At 39.9% G+C, this 18,989-nt stretch overlaps 1 protein-coding gene across 1 annotated transcript in view; it reads left to right on the forward strand.

Annotated features, from left to right (window-relative positions):
* LOC126284950 (farnesol dehydrogenase-like) overlaps window positions 1-18,046 on the forward strand; it is a 55,464-nt gene extending 37,418 nt beyond the window's left edge. The window contains exons 5-6 of the mRNA XM_049984224.1: window positions 12,563-12,718; window positions 17,818-18,046. Of these exons, the coding sequence (XP_049840181.1) occupies window positions 12,563-12,718; window positions 17,818-17,862 (201 nt within the window). The 3' untranslated portion in view covers window positions 17,863-18,046. The remainder of the gene's footprint in view (window positions 1-12,562; window positions 12,719-17,817) is intronic.
* The last annotated feature ends 943 nt before the right edge of the window (window positions 18,047-18,989 follow it).

The following is an 18,989-nucleotide window of genomic DNA, read 5'->3' on the forward strand; positions in this document are numbered from 1 at the left end:
ATCTTCTAAGATAATCCATAGGGCCAGTATTGCCTCCGGTATTGCAATATTTATATGGAATCCAAACTGATCTTCCCAGAGTTCGGCTTCTACCAATTTTTTCCATTAGTCTGTAAAGAATTCGTGTTAGTATTTTGCAGCCATGACTTATTAAATTGATAGTTCGGTAATTTTCACACCTGTCAACACCTGATTTGTTTGTGATTGGAATTACTATATTCTTCTTGAAGTTTGAGGGTATTTTGCCTATCTCATACATCTTTCTCACCAGATAGTAGAGATTTGCCTTGGCTGGCTCTCCCAAAGCTATCGATACCTCTAATGGAATGTTGTCTATTCCCAGGGCCTATTTTTGACATAGGTCTTCCAGTGCTATGTCAAAATCTGCATGCAGAATAATATCTCCCATTTCATCGTCATCTATGTTCTCTTCCGTTTCCATAATGTTGCCCTCAAGTTTATCACCCTTGTATAGACCCTCTATATACTCCTTCCACCTTCCTGCTTTCCCGACTTGGCCTAGGACTGATTTTCCATCTGAGCTCTTGATATTCATACAGGTGTTTCTCGTTTCTCCAAAAGTCTCTTTAATTTTCCTGTTGGCAGTATCTATCTTACCCTCAGTGATATATGCCAGTACCTCCTTACATTTGCCCTCTAGCCATCCTTGCTTAGCCATTTTGCACTTCCTGTCAATCTCATTTTTAAGATATTTTTGCCTGCTTCATTTACTGCATTTTTATATTTTCTCCTTTCATCTATTAAATTCCATATATCTTCTGTTACCCAAGGATTTCTACTAGCCCTCTTCTGTCTACCTACTTGGTCCTCTGCAGCCTTCACTATCTGCTTTCTCATAGCTACCCCTTCTTCTGCTACTGTATTTCTTTCCCGTGTACTTGTCAATTGTTCCCTAATGCTCTCTCTGAAGCTCTCTACAACCTCTGGGTCTTTCCCATCTCTCTAAATTACTACCTTTTTGCAGTTTCTTCAGTTTTAATCTACAGTTCATAACCAATAAATTGTGATCAGAGTCCACATCTGTCCCTGGAAATGTCTTACAATTTAAAGCCTGGTTCCTAAATCTGTGTCTTACCACTATATAATCCATCTGAAACCATCCAGTGTGTCCAGGCCTCTTCCATGTAAACAACCCTCTTTCATGATCCTTAAACCAAGTGTTAGCTATGATTACTTCCTCTTTTATTCCTTACCCCCAGTCCATATTCACCTACGACTTTTCCTTCTCTTCGTTCGTTTCCCTACTATCAAATTCCAGTCCCTCATGACTATTAAATTTTCATTTCCCTTAACCATCTGAATAATTTCTTTAATCACATCATACATTTCTTCAATCTCTTCATCATCTGCTGAGCCATTTGGCATATAAACTTGTACTACTGTGGTAGGTGTGGGCTTCCTGTCTGTCTTGGCTAAAGTAATGCATTTGCTATGCTGTTCATAGTAGCTTACCCCTATTTTTTATTCATTATTAAACTTACTCCTACACATTACCCCTATTTGATTTTGTATTTATAATCTTGTATTCACCTGACCAGAAGTCATGTTCCTCCTGCCACTGAACTTCTCTAATCCCCATTGTATCTAGCTTTAACCTAACCATTTCCCTTTTTAAATTTTCTAACCTACCTGCCCAATTAAGGGATCTGACATTCCATGCTCCGAGCTTTAGAATGGTTTTCTTTCTCCTGGTAACGATTTCCTCCTGAGTAGTCCCCACCCGGAGATCCGAATGGGGGACTATTTTACCTCCAGAATATTTTACCCAAGAGGATGCCATCATCATTTACCCATACTGTAAAGCTCCATTCCCCTTGCTTTCAGCGGTTCGCAGTACCAGTGCAGCAAGGCCATTTTGGTTAATGTTGGCAATCATCCAAACTGTTGCCCCTGCAACTACTAAAAAGGCTGCTGCCCTTCTTCAGGAACCACATGTTTGTCTGGTCTCTCAACAGATACCGCTCCATTGTGGTTGCACCTATGGTACAGCTATCTGTATCGCTGAGGCACTCAAGCTTCCACACTAATGGCATGGTCCATGGTTCATGGACATTACATTACCTGACAAGAAAAGTGAAGCACCCAGAAGACATGGTTGGATACCAATTTATCTTTGTACACAAATGTTGCAATGTTGTGTATATAAACTATTACAATTGCAATTCTCTGCGACAGGTAGAATAGTCACCATAGTGCATTACTGCTGTTTGTGTCTAGTGGTGTTACCAGGCTTGATAGGGTATATAAAGAGTGTGAACAGCATTAGATGTTGAGTGATCACTGTGAAAGACACAAAGATGCCACTTGCCCATTGTGAGACAGTGTTTAGTGCAACATGACAGAGATTGAAAGAGGTCTCATTGTGGGTCTTCATTTGGCACTCTGGTTGAATCACGCAATATTGAGATTTGTGGGGTATAAAGGTGTGACAGTACCGCAATGTAGGACTGCGCAGAAATATAGGGGTAGGGATACTCATCACCAAGATACCAGTTGACCACATCTCACCACCATAAGGGAGGATCATCCTGTTGTGCACCAGACATATTGGAACCCCTTCACAATTGCACCTGCCAATCTATAACAAGTAATGGACAGTCAGCAACATTCTGTGGCATACCACACCATTGGCTAGAGACTTCCGGCAGTCGGGATAGACCATTAATGTCCCATGTTCACTTTGATGTTAACACCACAATACAAACAGTTGCATTTGGAGTGGTGCAATAATTGGGAAGAATGAACTGCTGATGACCATGTTCAGTGATGAATTGTGGTTGTGCACTATCCAAAGTGACCATCGTCTGCAGGTATGGCAATGACTTGGGGTTTTTGAAGTGTTTTTGAGGGGCACATCATCATTGCTCCTGACATCGTGCTGTGGGAAGCCATTAGCTATGGCTTCAGGTCACAGCTGGTATTACCTCTCATGTGATGGTGTAATGACACCATTTTTTAATAGGACATGGCTCACCATACATGGCACATGTCTCCATGAACTGTCAGCATGATGCTGAGTTACTCCAGTTGCCAGTGGGTTCCTCTGACATGTCTGTGACAGAACATGTTTAACACCAGTTTGAACGTAAACTCCATCCCAGTGTCAGTATTCAGGATATATAGGGCCGATCGCTTTTTTAATACTCATTGCATGCATCCAGACTGGAGGGGGGGTGGGGGGAGGGTGAAATGTCATACTGATAAGTGGGCTTATGTTGCCAAGTTATTTCTAAATTTGGCTAGATCATGTAATCCCTGAAATTACATCACTTATGTTCTCAACCCATGAAGTTTCATTTTGTTTTCTCCTCCCCTTCTTGCTGCTTCACTTTTTTTGTCATGCAGTACCTATTTGTAGAGGAAGAAATGCAGACAGCCTCAACAAATTATAATAAAATCTAAAAAAGAAAAACTGTTTTTCTTTAATTACCTGAATATATCCTCGCAGGGCAGATATAGTTGCTCCAGAGGTTTCCATAACAATTTAATTAATTGTTCTAAATAAGTAGGCTTTTGTGGTCAATGTCAGTTTCATAAAAATCTTTCTGGGTGTGTCGCTGCCTTATTGAATAAGATACTTAAAACATCAAACTACTAAAATACACCTATGTTTCGGCCGAATTGAAGAAATCTTCTTTGAGACAGACACCTTCCACCAGACATCTCAGAGTGAATCCTAATCTCTTGTCGAGTGAACTTACCTTTCTCATTACAGTATTTTCCTTTTTATTGTATGTCGTATCACCATCAGTAATTTCTCATATGATGCAGGACCCATCTGAATATAAATTATTAAATTTGTCGCGTTCATGGTTCTCACTGCAGTCAGTACACTGAAATGTGACAAGTCGCCCCTTTTGAAGCTGTTTTCAGATCTATTTCCTATTTTGACAGCAATATTTACTATGATTGCAGCACATACTTCTTTTGCATGTTTTACATCTTAACATTATGAAAATGAGTTGCGAACTGAAGTATAACAATACTGACAAAATTAACTATGCTGTTAGAGCCACTTCAAAATACAGTACCTACTACTATAAATGAATCATTCATTTTCAAAACTCTATACTTTTCAGTTTATGACATATACAAATATGACTAATACTTGAACAGAACTTTAAACACATCAAGTTTGCATTTTGCTCACTACAGATGTTCTGTGAATGTCCTATGGTCGCACGGCACCCTTCCAAGCAGTTGCCAAGTTCATTCAATACTTTATGCACCAACGTCCCGTCACTGATCATCACAGGAGTGTTGATGCATCTTCTCATCTGTTTCAGTGTTCTTGGCAGTTGAGGTATGTATACATGATCCTTACTCTATCCCCAAAGGAAAAAGCCACAAGGAATCAGGTCAGGCGACCTAAGGGCCAATGGAACAGAGCAACATCATCTTCACCACAATACCCAATCCAGCGATGCGGAAATTCATCGTTTAGGTAGTATCTAACATTGATTCTCCAGTGAGGGGGTGCCCCGCTTTGTTGGAAGGTGCAATTCTTGGAATCAGCAGTCAGTTGTCCAGACAACCACAACTGGAAAATATCAAGTTAAGAGGTACCCCATACAGTCTTCTCACAGAAGAAAAATGGCCCGTGGAGCTTCGTCTGTGACACTGCACAGAAAACATTAATCTTCTGCGAATCTCCTTCATGCACCACAGTTTCAAGAAGATTTTCAGTGCCCCATATACGCTCACATAGTGGCAATTATTCTTTCCAGACAAATGAAAGGTTGATTCACCACTCAACATCAGCTTCGTGGCAAAATATTTGTCCTCAAGTGCTTCCTGCATTGTAACACAAAATTGAAGGCATACACTGTAAGCTTATAGTAGTAATTGTTGTACAAGTTATCGGTCTGTTCTGTTTACAGAGACAACACAGTGTCCCTAAACTGTTGACACCCCAACACACAGTGCTCTGTTCACATGGCTGTTCTCCTCCACAATTCATTCTGAGTAAACACTGCACTGTTGTAAGTGATAAACATCTCGTATGTTCCAACACGCCAAAAACTCTTTTCTTGCATTGTGTCATTTTGCTGAGGCACTACACTTCTAATGCCAGCTGGCAGTCTCAATGCAAACTCAGTAAATTTACAGTTCTATTCACACATCAATCATATTTGTACAGTAATACTTTGGAAAATTTAGAATTCTTAAAATGATTTAATCATGTATAGTAGCCCTATATTGAAGGTTTGACACAGTAGTCTTGTCAATAAATATTGAACATGTGCAGGGCTATTTAGAAGGCAAATTCATTGACAGAATTGTTTGTCTGATTCTCCAGCTAGTGACATTTGCAGCTCACTTTCTATCTTTACTTTGCCCTCTCACTAATTTTCCAGCTCAACACAACTCTGGCTTACCTCTACAGAGGCAACACACATGACTGGAAATGACACCAGAAAAATACTGGGAAAAACAGTGCACTGTACAATTTGCTCCTTTAGAAGTTTCACTAGAAAACTGCAACACCTTCATGACAGGAGCTTTGTAATGTAAGTTCATACAAAGAACGAAAACTTCTGTCTGCCAAAAATTCAAACACACTTCTTGAGTAAAATTTCTTTTGTTCTGAAAACTATTCAGTCTCATTAATAACAACCAAAGCATTGGCCTGTTTAACATGCTACAGTTTTCATTATATGACAGGCATCTGGCTTTTCCATAGTGCACAGTGTGTAATGAAGGGTTTCGAATTGCCATGGCAAGTGACCTGATCACAGCAACAGCCAACAGGTGACCTTATGTTGTTGTTCCTTGCCACTGAAGAGGCTGACTACCATACAGCAGACCACTGAAGCTGCCTGAAGCTTCTGCATGAGGGAGTGGAAGTGTTCATAGAGTGTGGTGAAAGAGTGGTGAGAGAGTTTCATACTGTGCTAATACTTCCTTTCTTTATTGTGTGTAGGATGCTTTTGTGGGAAAACTGGACACTACAGGTACTAGGTACAGCATGATGTCACACTGAGAGGGCAAGATATTTCCCAGTGACAACCAAGGGGAGCACCTCTCATAATCTGTATTGTTTGCAGTCTAGTGGTAGACTCATTCACTTACTCCTCAGTTCTACAGTCCTTGTAGGGCCTTGGCATGCATCACAATATCTTTCAACTTACCTGGTCCATGGCTTTCTGACTCCATCCTCTGACACCCAACTTTTTCATGTCCTCTTCAATTCCATCCACCCAGCGCTTTCTGGAATGTCCCTTCCGTCTTCTGCCTCCAACCTTGCCATCAAAAATCCTTTAACATGTTCTGTCTTCCCCCATTCTGACCATATGTCCTGCCCACTGCAGTGGTGGTGACAATGTCAGGTTCTTCAAAAAATACTTCTAGTTCTGTATTCTTATGGATTCACCAACCTTCTTGATCATACATTGTGCCATATATGTTACGCAGAAGTTTTCTCTCCCAAATGCTAAGAATCTTTTCCTCATTTGCAATCATGGTCCATGTATTGGTACCATACATAACTACTGGTCTTACAATATTATGTAAATGAGGGTTTTAGGTTTTCATGACAGAAGTGAGCTCCTAAGCATGGGTAGTGCGGCAAAGTAGCATCTGTTGCCTGCTGTTCTAGCTTTCACCTCACTGCCGATGTCATTTGTCTCTGTGCTAGTCAATCCAAGATACCTGAAGTCTCTCACATTTCAAATTCCTTGTTGGTTATCCTGAGGTTTGGTTGATTTAATTGTTTGGTCATTGCCCTATATTTGGTCTTTCCAACATTGACTACCAGGTTCTCTTGTACCTCTCTCCAGTTGTTCATTGGCTTTAGTCAGCACACCAGTGCTTCATGTGAGTAATGCCAAACCATCTGTGTAGGCTACATGTTACAGTGATTGATTAAAAATGGTTCTTCCTCTATTTCACTCTATTTGAATTGCAACTTTTTCTAGGAAAAAGTTGAATAGCAGTGAGGATATATTCTCACCCTGTCTCAGTCCCTTCTTCTCTTCCATTTCTCTGGAAATGTCGCCCAGTATTTTTACTTTGCAGTTGGTTTCACTGAGGTCACCATAGTAAGTTTAATGAACTTCTCAGGTATTCCAGCCTCTTCCATTACATTTCATGATGTCACTCTTATGCTATCATAGGCTTGTTTAAGATCAGTGTAAAGCTGGTGTGTGTTTATTTGATATTCATAACATTTTTCAATTAAAATATGCAATGTGAATATCTACCTATTTCTTCTAAAGCCACTCTGATTGTCTTTAGTTTCTCCTAGTTAGGATCTTGGAGATCACTTTATACATAGTATTCAGCAGGGAGATCCCTTGATAGCTCTAACAGTTTAATTTATCTAATTTTTTATGTATGAGGCATATTATAGCCTTTTTCCACTCCAAAGGCATGCTCTCCTCCTGCCAGATGCTCAGTATTACTTTAGATACTGCTTTCCACAGTGTTTCCCCACCATATATGTGGGCTCTGATCTTCCACAGGTGCCTTATTGCTTTTAGGGTCTTAATAGCTCATGTTATTACAACCACATGGCCTATGCCCAAATTGATTTTAGGCCTCCATTTTGTGGTCTATGTGCCTAGCTCATCACAGGCTAGCTTGGCACAAGTGGTGCTGCTGCATTTGTGGGTGATGCCTCATGCAAACAGCTCAGTATTATTGACATATAATGTCAGTTGAACTCTTGCCATCTTCAGAACATTCACAGTGTACAGTAAGTATAACAGGGGCCCAGTAGACACCTGTGGCACTCCAGCTCTTATCGGCCATGCTGTAGATATGGTGTCATCACACCCATGTTGTTCCTCCAGTGCAAGTAGCTTGTTGAGGAGTAATTCACCTGCAGTCCATAGGGGCAGATTTAGTTCATGAGTGTGGGTGACATAGGGAGCACCCCACTCTGAAAGTTTAATGCCAATAGCTTCTCTATCAGCAATACCCCTTCTGATCATTAAAGCTGATCATTTTCTTCCCATCTGAGATTTTTCAGTGACCTAATCATATTCTGCTGAAAGGGGATCTTCTTCTGAATGAAGCAAGGTAAATTTTATCATCCTATCTTGGAAAATAAAACAATTATAATTTTTAAAAAACATGAAGTGAACACCTATGTGCTCAGAAAGAATCCTATGAAGATGGACTGTGGATGAAATATTTATCATACAATGCTGAAAGGCCACAATAAATGATTAAATTCTGGCCTCTACAACATATTAGAATTTTAAGACCACTAGTCAAACCCAGGAAGTAGTTAATCAACATTAAGTCTACTAGAATTTGCATAACCTTACTTTTCACTGAAATTATTCATTAAACATTAAAATGTTGTTTATATCAGAGTACAGGTTTCTGGTAAATTTGAACCTTCTGTCTTTATTCCCTACTGCTTGTAAGGCACAAAACACATGTAATAACTCAAAAATTATTTACTTCACCTTCTTGAAATTTTGCCAGATAGCATTGCTTTGCACCAATCCCAACTTTTTGATAATAAAACTATAATAAAAAATATTACTTTCAAATGATTGCATAACATTGTGGTGTCATGCAGCTGTATTGGATGTAGATGGCATAAGGGAGTAATTGCTCTTGTAATCAAAACCATTCAGCTGTGCTGACCGAACGTAGAGCACCTTCCTGATATTAAGAGTGAAGTAGAAAACAAAGGACTTGCTTCAGCACATGTCTTATAGTGAGGGCTGTAAGCTTCCACCCCTGCTCTGACCTATATTTCAATTTAAATATTAATGGTCTCAACTTTAACTAAAGCAATCAGAATCTGTCATACGGGTAAATGCAGAAAGGTTAAGAGCTTTGAGCATGTGTCTAGTGGCAAATCATCTCCCTGCTTCAAATTAAACAAATCTTGTATATATTTATTTCAATTCAAAGAGAAAAATAGTATTAACACTGTTTATATTCAGTAACTCAGAATGAACAAATTATGTAAATTTAATCACTATTTATTTGACATGTATTTCAATCTTAACAGCTTCAGTTTCCACAGGTCACTATGGTTGCAAAGCCATTTTCCTTATGTAAAGTGTTGTTCTGGATTGTTCTCCATGAAAACCACAATAAATTAGATGAAACATCATGAATGACAATTAGTATTCCTTATCAGCCAGATCCCATTGCTAACTTTAATCTTTTGTGCTACTTCAAATCAGAGCACTATATTTTTTAATAACTTCTAATCCCAAAGTATTCATCCTCATTACTAAATAATATTCTCTCTTTTGTCACTTTTTCTCTACTTAACTCCTCATCTACATTTATCTCATATTCATTACTGTTTCACACAGCTCCACTCCTCTAAATTCTGACTGCTTCCACATGCCTCCAGACATGTGCTGATTATACAAAAATGCACCTGCTCTCAAATTAGAAGCCTCACATCACCAATATTACAACGGCCAATGACTGCTTCCAGGCTATCAAAGTACTTGGTCTTAGTAGATATGGTGAGCTTAAAGGGCATACGATTTGAGATGAACTGTCTGATAAATATCAGGTTTTGTGGCCCACTAGCTTCTTTTGAGGGCATGAATGTGAACAGTGGGACTTGGCAGCTAAATGTCAGATCACAAATCCAAACACAGAGGTTCGTTACTCACTCAGTCTCAATTTTTTTCCCTCTTTGCTCTGTTAGTTGTCACTTCTTTCACCTTAGGCAAATGAACACTGGTGGAAAAGGGAAACATTACACCATGACGCTCTAGCCTGATATTTGTCAAACTTTGTAGCAATGTACACTGCACGATGGGTATTAATTGATTCAGAACTGATGCCCTTCATTATCAGTAAGAGGTATGACCCCAAAAGGTACAAATACACTCTTGTGTTGATTGTTCAATGCAAGTAAACAGCCTCCAAATGTTATCTTGAGAAATTTCTGTCCATGTTTGAAACATGCTGTATTAATTCATGAATATTACTGATGTAGGCAGTTATGAAAGTATGCATCTTTCTATCACATCCCTGACATGCTCTATCACCAAACAGGTCAGTCAAAAGGATCAAAACATTGCTCACTGAGTGAGGTGGTGCAGTGGTTAGCAAATGCTGGGATGGTTCCTTTGGAAGGGTTCAAAATGGTTCAAATGTCCCTGAGCATTATGGGACTTAACAGCTGAGGGCATCAGTCCCCTAGAACTTAGAACTACTTAAACTAAGAATGTCATCATACACATCCATGCTGGCCTTTGAAAGGTCATGGCCAATTTCCTTCCCCATTCTTGACAGAATCAGATCTTGTGATTCATCTCTCATGACCTCAATGTCGAGATGGCATTAAACCCAGTCTTCCTTCCTTTTTACACATTGCTCAAAACATTTCTGGTGTGGGCTCGCACTGTGGTGACTCTTGTTATCCTGCTGGAATATGCCATTTGGTAGCCTGGTCATGAAGGATATGTATGACAACAGTTTACTATTCTTGTCATAACCATACATCCTCACTCCAAGATTCCATGAGTTGGAAAGGCAGGGGGCCAAGAATCGCTTCATAGAAATATGTTGGCGTGGATCTGACCACCACTAATGGAAGTGAGACATTATTGTGATGATGCCAAAAACAAATTCAATAATCACCATATGCCATCTAAAGACAACTGAATTTTGTTGTGTCCGAAGTGTGGTTTTTGCAAAGGACAGTGACAGAGGTTTGTCCTATCTGGAATTGAAATTGACTTCTAAATTTATTTCCAGATATCAATTATACGGATGACTTCCCCAGCTGAGATGCCTCCACAAGTCCTTACACAGAGACAGTGACTGTTTCTCACATTATTGTCTGCTTACAGAAACCCTCGTACATGAAATTCAAGATCAGCAGCAGCTAATTAACTCCTTCTCAGCAACCCCAGCATATTCCCCTGCCTGATTCAGCCCACGAAAGTTTCTCATGTCTAATCCACACTGCCTACAGCCTGACTACCTATTCCTCTATATGTCTCCTCCTCTAGATGCCTGGTCCTTGAGTTCTATTGGATTTTCCCTTCAAACTCACCAAGGACAGGCTATAGTGTCAAAAGGCTTCACATCACCTTACTGGCTACTCTGGTGTGTCATTCTTGAGGTATCTTTCACTTAGTGAAGGGGATAGGAAGCTAATCCTATGTGGTATGCAGCTATCATGGCATAAAATCATCCTCATCATAAGCCTTCTGTCTGTCTCTCCTCACAGCTTAAGCTCTCATTCTGTTCTTGTCCCTTTTACCTTTGACCCCTCCCTCTATCACATTAATTACTTCATATCATCTAATGACTACCTTCGTTAACTCTGTCCCATATTTATTTCATTGTCATCTAAGGCTCTGGCTTCATAAATTCTGTCACTTAACATATTTGACTATGGACCTTGCTTCATTGTCTCTCAAATTATTTCACAGGGCTTCTCTTGTTGCACAATTCTGACACCTACCATCTGGCCCTGTAGCTGGATAATATTTAAAAGGCCCCTGGCCATGTCTATGGCTGCTCCTGCTGCAGGTCATTTCCTCTCTTTAGTTTTTATTGACTTCAATATTATTTCTAGAACTTTGCTTCTCATTGAGGACATATCAATCTGACAGAATTGTGTTTGAACAACTACTGTAACAATAGCTCTGACAATAAGATTCCAATTTTTGTTATAGGGAATTCAAGTCTTTGATATTTTATGAGTTCAACTGCATCCTGGATTTTAATGTGTGCACATCGGTATTTGGTGGCTGGTATGAATGTGTCTCACACAGTATTCTTTTTTCACCAACTGGTAGGATAAGAAAATCAAAGAGGCAAGGCAAGAAGAGGGACTCTAATGGCTCACAATTCCAAGGAATCCCTCTGTTCACTAGCATTCTGAGATTTATTTCATACATTGCTACAGGGTCTTGTGTAATGTAAGCATAAGGGGCAATTAGACATGGATGTCAAACGTAGCAGCTTTGTTGGTGGTTATCACACTGCCACTTCCTTCAATTCAGTATGATCCAACATAGTACAAAGACAATGCTATATTTCAGAAACACACATATCAAACATCCACCCAATGCTGTTATATATTTGAAACATCATCCACAGGCCAGAGAAAAGTATGCCATCTCAGCAACATCATAATTAGAAATCCCCCACATTACTTCCTAATGAGGTGACTTGCAAATTGTGCCAGAATACAGTTTAGAGAGAGAGGAATGATTAAAAGTGACTGTTGGAGCTGCAATGTAGTCCATTGTATTTTACTGATGTATAAACACTGCTAACAATATTTCAGTTGTTGGGGGTTCAAGGTGGATTGTTCTCAATTTCTTCATGAACAGTATAAGCTGTCACTTCCTACACAGTAGGACAGCACAGTACCAAACTGAGTTATAGTAAAAACAGCATGTCAGGAATACAATGTGAAATGGAGTGTCTTCTCAGAGCACCTTTGTCTGTTGAAAACTAAACACTTGTAGTAGTACCAGTAGCAGCAACAACAGTGCTGGTGGTGGTAGTAGTCATAGTCTCAATTCTTTTAGTTGTTGATGACATTAAAATAAAATTTCTCTTAATCACTATATGTGTCTATGCACAGGCTATTAGCCCAGGGCTCGTGAAGACTGAAATATTAGACAGGGGTAATCTCCACTCTGCAGCAAGCGACACAGTGTTTGCCAATCATGCACACATGCTGCCTGAGGACATAGCAGATGCTGTTGAATATGTCCTGTCTGTCCCAGAACGTGTCCAGGTGAGTCTTTTTACAGAGCAGACCAGCTTGTTGGTAAGTGCTGAAGTGCAATACAAGTATATCCTATTATCAGTATGCAATTTCTGCCTCATCACACAATATGTTCAAATGCAATGCTACAATCAGATCTGAATCCCTGAAGAAATTTCAGAAAGATTTTAAGTGTGACGCATGTTGAATTGCACTTTGGTGACCAAAGTAAAAAAATATCGTTAACTATTTAAATTTTGTTACACAACATACACTGCCAGACAAATCCATTAATTTTATTTCACACATTACTGTTAGAAGTGGATCATGAAGGTCAAAGTTTTAAATTCATGTGACTCAGTTATTGCTTGAAAATAAGTTGTTATTAAACTTAATCTTGTCTTTTTTGTTTTCTTCATGCCTCCTGTGTTGCAGACCAGTAAGGTTTTGTTTTCTTGAAACTGATCAACTTTACAGTACTAAAGAGTTGATGATCCTTCTGGCTCGTTCATCCACTATGAAACATTTCATCTAGAACAGTTTGGTTAACATTTCTTTTTTGGATTTGTCACAAAGTTGTTTTCTGATGCAGGTAAAGCATGCTAATAAGAACTGTGTGTGGATATATGCTCTACGATAGACATATCAAATAAATTTCTAGCAGCTGTGATTTTAAGGCTGAAAGACAATGTCATCATATTTCAGTCAGTTAAATAGTTAATTATTTTGGAGTGTTGACTGTCTCTTGGAAAATAAGAGCTATATGTACTTCTTCTTCTTCTTCTTCATTGATACTGTGAAATGCATCTCTTTTACTACGAGTTCTTTTCTTTCCATATTTTGCGAGGAGGTAGTATGGACCAAAACAAGATAAAACATTTAGTAAACATGGGCTTTAAAATGAACATCTTCAGAACAAATGCTCATATGTTTAAGATATGTGATTTGGCAAATCTCCTGCAACAAAAACCTTAGGTTTTGTCATGATGCTCCTTGGGTTAGTTTGGAGACAGTACATGGTCTTTGTGTGGCACATTCTGTATGTCACCGTCATGGATGTGGTTCACTCTAGATTTTCATTTTCAGCAATTGTTCAAGCATTACAATAAAAATAATAGCCATTGAAATGAAAGAATCTGGAAAGGAATTTTAGTCTGTAACATTCCAGGTACTTTTCATTATATGTTACAAGAGATGCCCTGGTTTAACAAAACCACATTAGATTACATGTCATTGAAATACTTCTGTAATGCTTGTACTTCAGAACTTCATTATATTAGAAAAGATGGGCAGGTCAGTTCTTACACTATGCCACCAAAAGCATCCAGACACCTGCCTGAAAAATGACTTGCAAGTTAGTGGCACCCTCCGTCAGTAATGCTGGAACTTGATATGGTGTTGGTCCACCCTTAGCCTTGATGACACCTTCCACTCTCGCAGACATACGTTCAATCTTCTTGGGGAATGGTAGCCAATTCTTCATGGAGTGCTCCACGGAGGAGAGGTATCAATGTTGGTTGGTGAGGCCTGGTATGAAGTGAGCATTCCAAAACATCTCAAAGGTGTTCTATAGGACTCAGGCCGGGACTCTGTGCAGGCCAGTCCATTACAGGGATGTTATTTTCATGCAACCACTCTGCCACAGACAGTACATTATGAACAGGTGCTAAATCGTGTTAAAAGATGCAGTTGCTCTTCAACAGTGGGAAGCAAGAAGGTGCTTAAAAAATCAATGTAGGCCTGTGCTGTGATAGGGCCTTGCAAAACAACAAGGGGTGAAAGCCCCCTCCATGAAAAACACACATATGCGACCACACATGCACACTCCACTGCTCGACTCACTGCGGCTAACTTCATTACTGTTGCTCGCACACGCCAACGCCACTAGCTAAACACATGTTGGGACACGGAAAGAGATAAAAGGCGGCTGCCATGGCCAAGCTCCTGCTCACACTGGCGGGAGATGGGCAAGTTACTAGGACGTGCAAGGACACAATCGCGTGTCCGAAGTGCGCCAAGGTGCATGACATGCATGCCTGCGATAAACCGTTAACACGTCATGTCCACGTGCGTGAACTGCGGTGGCGCGCATGCTACAAACTCGCGCATGCTACAAACTCGCGCAGAAGCACGTACCTAAAGAAGACACAGGCCGCTGCAAGAAAAGCAGCACATAAGGAAGAGGTTGTGGCTCCACAATCCCTCGCTACAGGGGGAAAACAAATGCCGCAACAAGAAGTTGGCTAGACTGGAGTCCCGCCCAGCGGCAGAGAGGGCAGCCACGCAGAAGTAGCTCGTCGCTGTTCACCGATAGCTTTAAAAGATGCGAGAGGAACTCAGGTTGGTGATGAAGAAGACACCCACCCACAATGCCACCTCCACAGTGGGTCAACAAGCAGGGATGGACGTGGTGACCCAGATGGATGGTCCGCCGCGAACATTCGTGGTGACTCAAACGGACCTCGCCCCGGAACCTGCAGCAATACAGGAGACTGGGGAGATGTCCATGGACGTGGCACCATCCTCCCCTTCCCCAACTCCCGACGGTGAGGTAAAACATCAGGGGAAACACGAAGAAGAGGCTGGGAAACTGTGGACCAATGTCATCCCATTCCCCGACAGGACCAGCATGCCAGTGGCACTGAAGAAGATCGCCACCATGCTGTGGGATGGGTGCTTAAACGCGCAGAAAAACCCATACCTCTTTGTCCAGGTCGAAGGAAAGCAGAAGCATTTGCTACCATATAGGCCACTAGACATCTGTGGTGGACACCGTGCAATAATGTTCGAATTCGCCACGAGAAAGGATCTGGACGTCATCAAGGCGAACCCCGTCTTCACACCGTGCAACTGGAATTACATCCTGGAAGACGCAGTTGTACGGCTGAGCAAAGAGGTTCGTGACAGCGAGAGGTAGCTGACAGCAGAGCTCGAGGTAGCAATTCAACAAGTCACATGCGAGGGGAAGAAAAGCCAAAAGAACAAAGTCCACCGCTAGCATGTTCGCATGCCAGGTGTCAGGAGTAATTGACGAACCGCGGCAGGACAGATCTTCAAGACAGGAAACACCTTCACACACCCCACAAGGAATAGGAGGCAAGGCTGTAACAAGCAGAACTCCAGCCCCCTCGGGCCAAGGATAAGGCCCATCAGTACATCAGTGTCAGCATCATGAAAAACACAACCATGCCATAACACCACCACATTCAAATTTTGCTGTTGGCACTAAACCCACTGGCAGATGACATTCATTGGACAATCACCAAACCACATCCTACTATCGGATCACCACATTGTGTACCATGATTCATCACTTCACACAATATTTTTCCACTGTTCAGTTTTCCAATGTTTATGCTCCTTACAACAAGCGAGGTGTCATTTGGCATTTACCGGCATGATATGTGGCTTATGAGCAGCTGCTTGGCCATGAAATCCAAGTTTTCTCACCTCCTGCCTAAATGTCATAGTACTTGCAGTGGATCCTGATGCAGTTCGGAATTCCTGTGCGATGGTCTGGATATATGTCTGTCTATTACACATTACGACCCTCTTCAACTGTTGGTGGTCTCTGCCAGTCAACAGACGAGGTTGGCCTGTACACTTTTGTGCTGTGCTCTACATGTCCCTTCACATTTCCACTTCACTAACACATCAGAAACAGTGGACCTGACCATGTTTGAAGCCCATGAGTTCCGCAGGGCACCCAATTCTGCTCTCTCGTGGTGTCTAATGAGTAGTGAGGTTGCTGATATGGAGTACCTCTCAGTAGGTGGCAGCATAATCCACCTAATATGAAAATCGTAGTTTTTTGGGGGTGTCCGATACTTTTGTTCACATACTGTACCTGCAAGAGATGCAAATCCTGTTACAGTTAACTGAAACATGAACTAAAAACTCTTTCTTCAGGTGAGAAAGAAGAAAACCCTCTGTCCTTGAGGGTAGAGCCCATTGCTACAACTTTGCGATTACCAAATTACTTTATAGTGGGTAGCATATTGCTTCTTCACTGGGCCGATTCAATAACTAATGTCATCCTTACACTGGGCAAAGGTTGCTTGGGATACTTGTTGTGTTGAAAAGATCCCACCATGAAGGAGTAGAATGTGGAATGTATTTGAAGTGGGCAGACATTATGAATCTGCTTCTGAAAGATGCTTCTGAAGATGAAAATTTCATAGCCTGACATTTTGATTTTTGCTATGTTGGTACATGTTAGACAATAATTTAATCCACAGTGAACTTGATCAGCAGGATATTTTTATAGCTATTTTTAAAGTACTTACGCTGTACATGTTTGTTGCATGATGCTGAAAATGTTTTGAGACCAACAGAGAGACTAACAGCAAAATAAGCATATACTGTATTGCATGCAGATGTACTTCCAAGGATAACATCTACTGATTGCCTAAGTGTACTGACCTACAAGGGTACTGCATCAAAAAAATAACCGTTTTTACCTAAAAACAGCCCCTCATTAACAACCAAGAATAATTATTTATAGTCTTTATGCTTTATTACATTAGAAATGAAAATGATATATAATTAATATAAGGTTTCTACCTTAGAAAAGGCCTTTAGTTTTTCTATTAAACCACGCTCAAACTGCTTTCTTAACACTGATTTCGATTTACACACACACACACACACACACACACACACACACAAACACACACACACAGAGAGAGAGAGAGAGAGAGAGAGAGAGAGAGAGAGAGAGAGAGAGAGAGTGAGTTTGGGAGGGAAGGAGGAAGTTATGTGTTAAAAAATGGAATTTCAGTATACTCATACACGCAAAAAATAAGTAACCTTTCACTTTGGAATCATGTTGCTTATCATAACACTATATAATACCAATATATTATTTCATTTAATATTTAGGTTGTTCTTTATTATCAATAACAATTTTGATGTAATAATTATTACACATTAATTAAACTTCCAGGCTGAATTGCCCAGAAGTTTTAATTAATGAATATGCTGGCCATGAAAGCTTGCATGTTATAATTATTACACAGTTTAGAAAAATATATGATAAGCATTGTAGCTGACTGAAACTTTTATGTACTATACGCTTCATTTCAGCTGGACGAATGTTGGTATATCTATCTTTCTTCTTGCTTTTTCAGATCCATGACATCATTCTCAGACCTGCTGGAGAAGAGGGCTTTTGATGATATAAATTAAGAATACAAGTATATTTATGAAATACCATGGTTTTGTTACAAACTTAGACCTCACGAAAATAATAAAGTGGTAGCGCATGACTGTTGCGTAATGTTGAATTACTAATATTTTCCAGTAACTTGTTATGTGTGCTAATAATTAGCTTGAAATAAAACAGTTTATTAAACAGAATTATACTATTGCAATTAATTTTTTTTCAATGAATAACAAAGTGTAAAAAACATTTGACTGACAACAGAACATTCATCTGCTCATTTCACAGCGGATATTAAACCACTGTTATAGTGTTGCTTCGTTAGTAAATAAAATGGGGAAAGTAATTTATTACAATCAATTCAGTTCCATGGATTGATTTGAAACCTTGTAACTGAAACATCAATAATGACTAGAAAAAATGTTTTAACTTGGATTTGTAGATTACCAAACACAACAAAATTCTGTTAATAAAATATGATGAACTCCATTTAATAAAAAAGTGCACTATGAAAAATAACTTCCAATGCTTCGAAAAATGAAAAGAAAAACTTATTGTTATCATACATATACTCTGCACATAAGGCAAACACAGTGTGTCACAGTGGCGTATTTTAACTAAATTAATTTAACAAAGCTCGGTGTATGGAGAGAAAGGAGTCACTGAAGGAAATGACAGATTACCATATGGTAATTATTGTAACAGTAGGTAAAAGAATTGTACAAAGTTGAATAAGTACTAATACTGTTCGTAATACCCATAAATGGCCAGTTGGTAGAAAAATCCAGCACCAGCATTACCAGTACACTCAATGACCAGATTTCCCACATCGACTTAAAGTGCAGTTAAAAGTGAGAATTACAATGAATTATAGCAAACAGACTGGAAGACACACACATCTGTGTATTGTTGGGTCCGCTTGTGAAATCACTATCATAGTTTGAGGGAGCAGCATTTCACCAGTCAGATGGTAGCAATGTGCTGGAGACATCGATCTTTATGTTGTTGGAGTTTCATTTTGCTTTCTGGATTGCCACTGCACTGTCTCCTTTGGTGATATTTTCAGTAATCCATATTTCACTCAACTTCCTCAATTCATGCTGCTATATCTCCATCTTTGGACAGTGAAATCGATAGCCT

This window comes from Schistocerca gregaria, chromosome 8, assembly GCF_023897955.1.
Source record: "Schistocerca gregaria isolate iqSchGreg1 chromosome 8, iqSchGreg1.2, whole genome shotgun sequence".
NCBI lineage: Eukaryota > Metazoa > Arthropoda > Insecta > Orthoptera > Acrididae > Schistocerca > Schistocerca gregaria.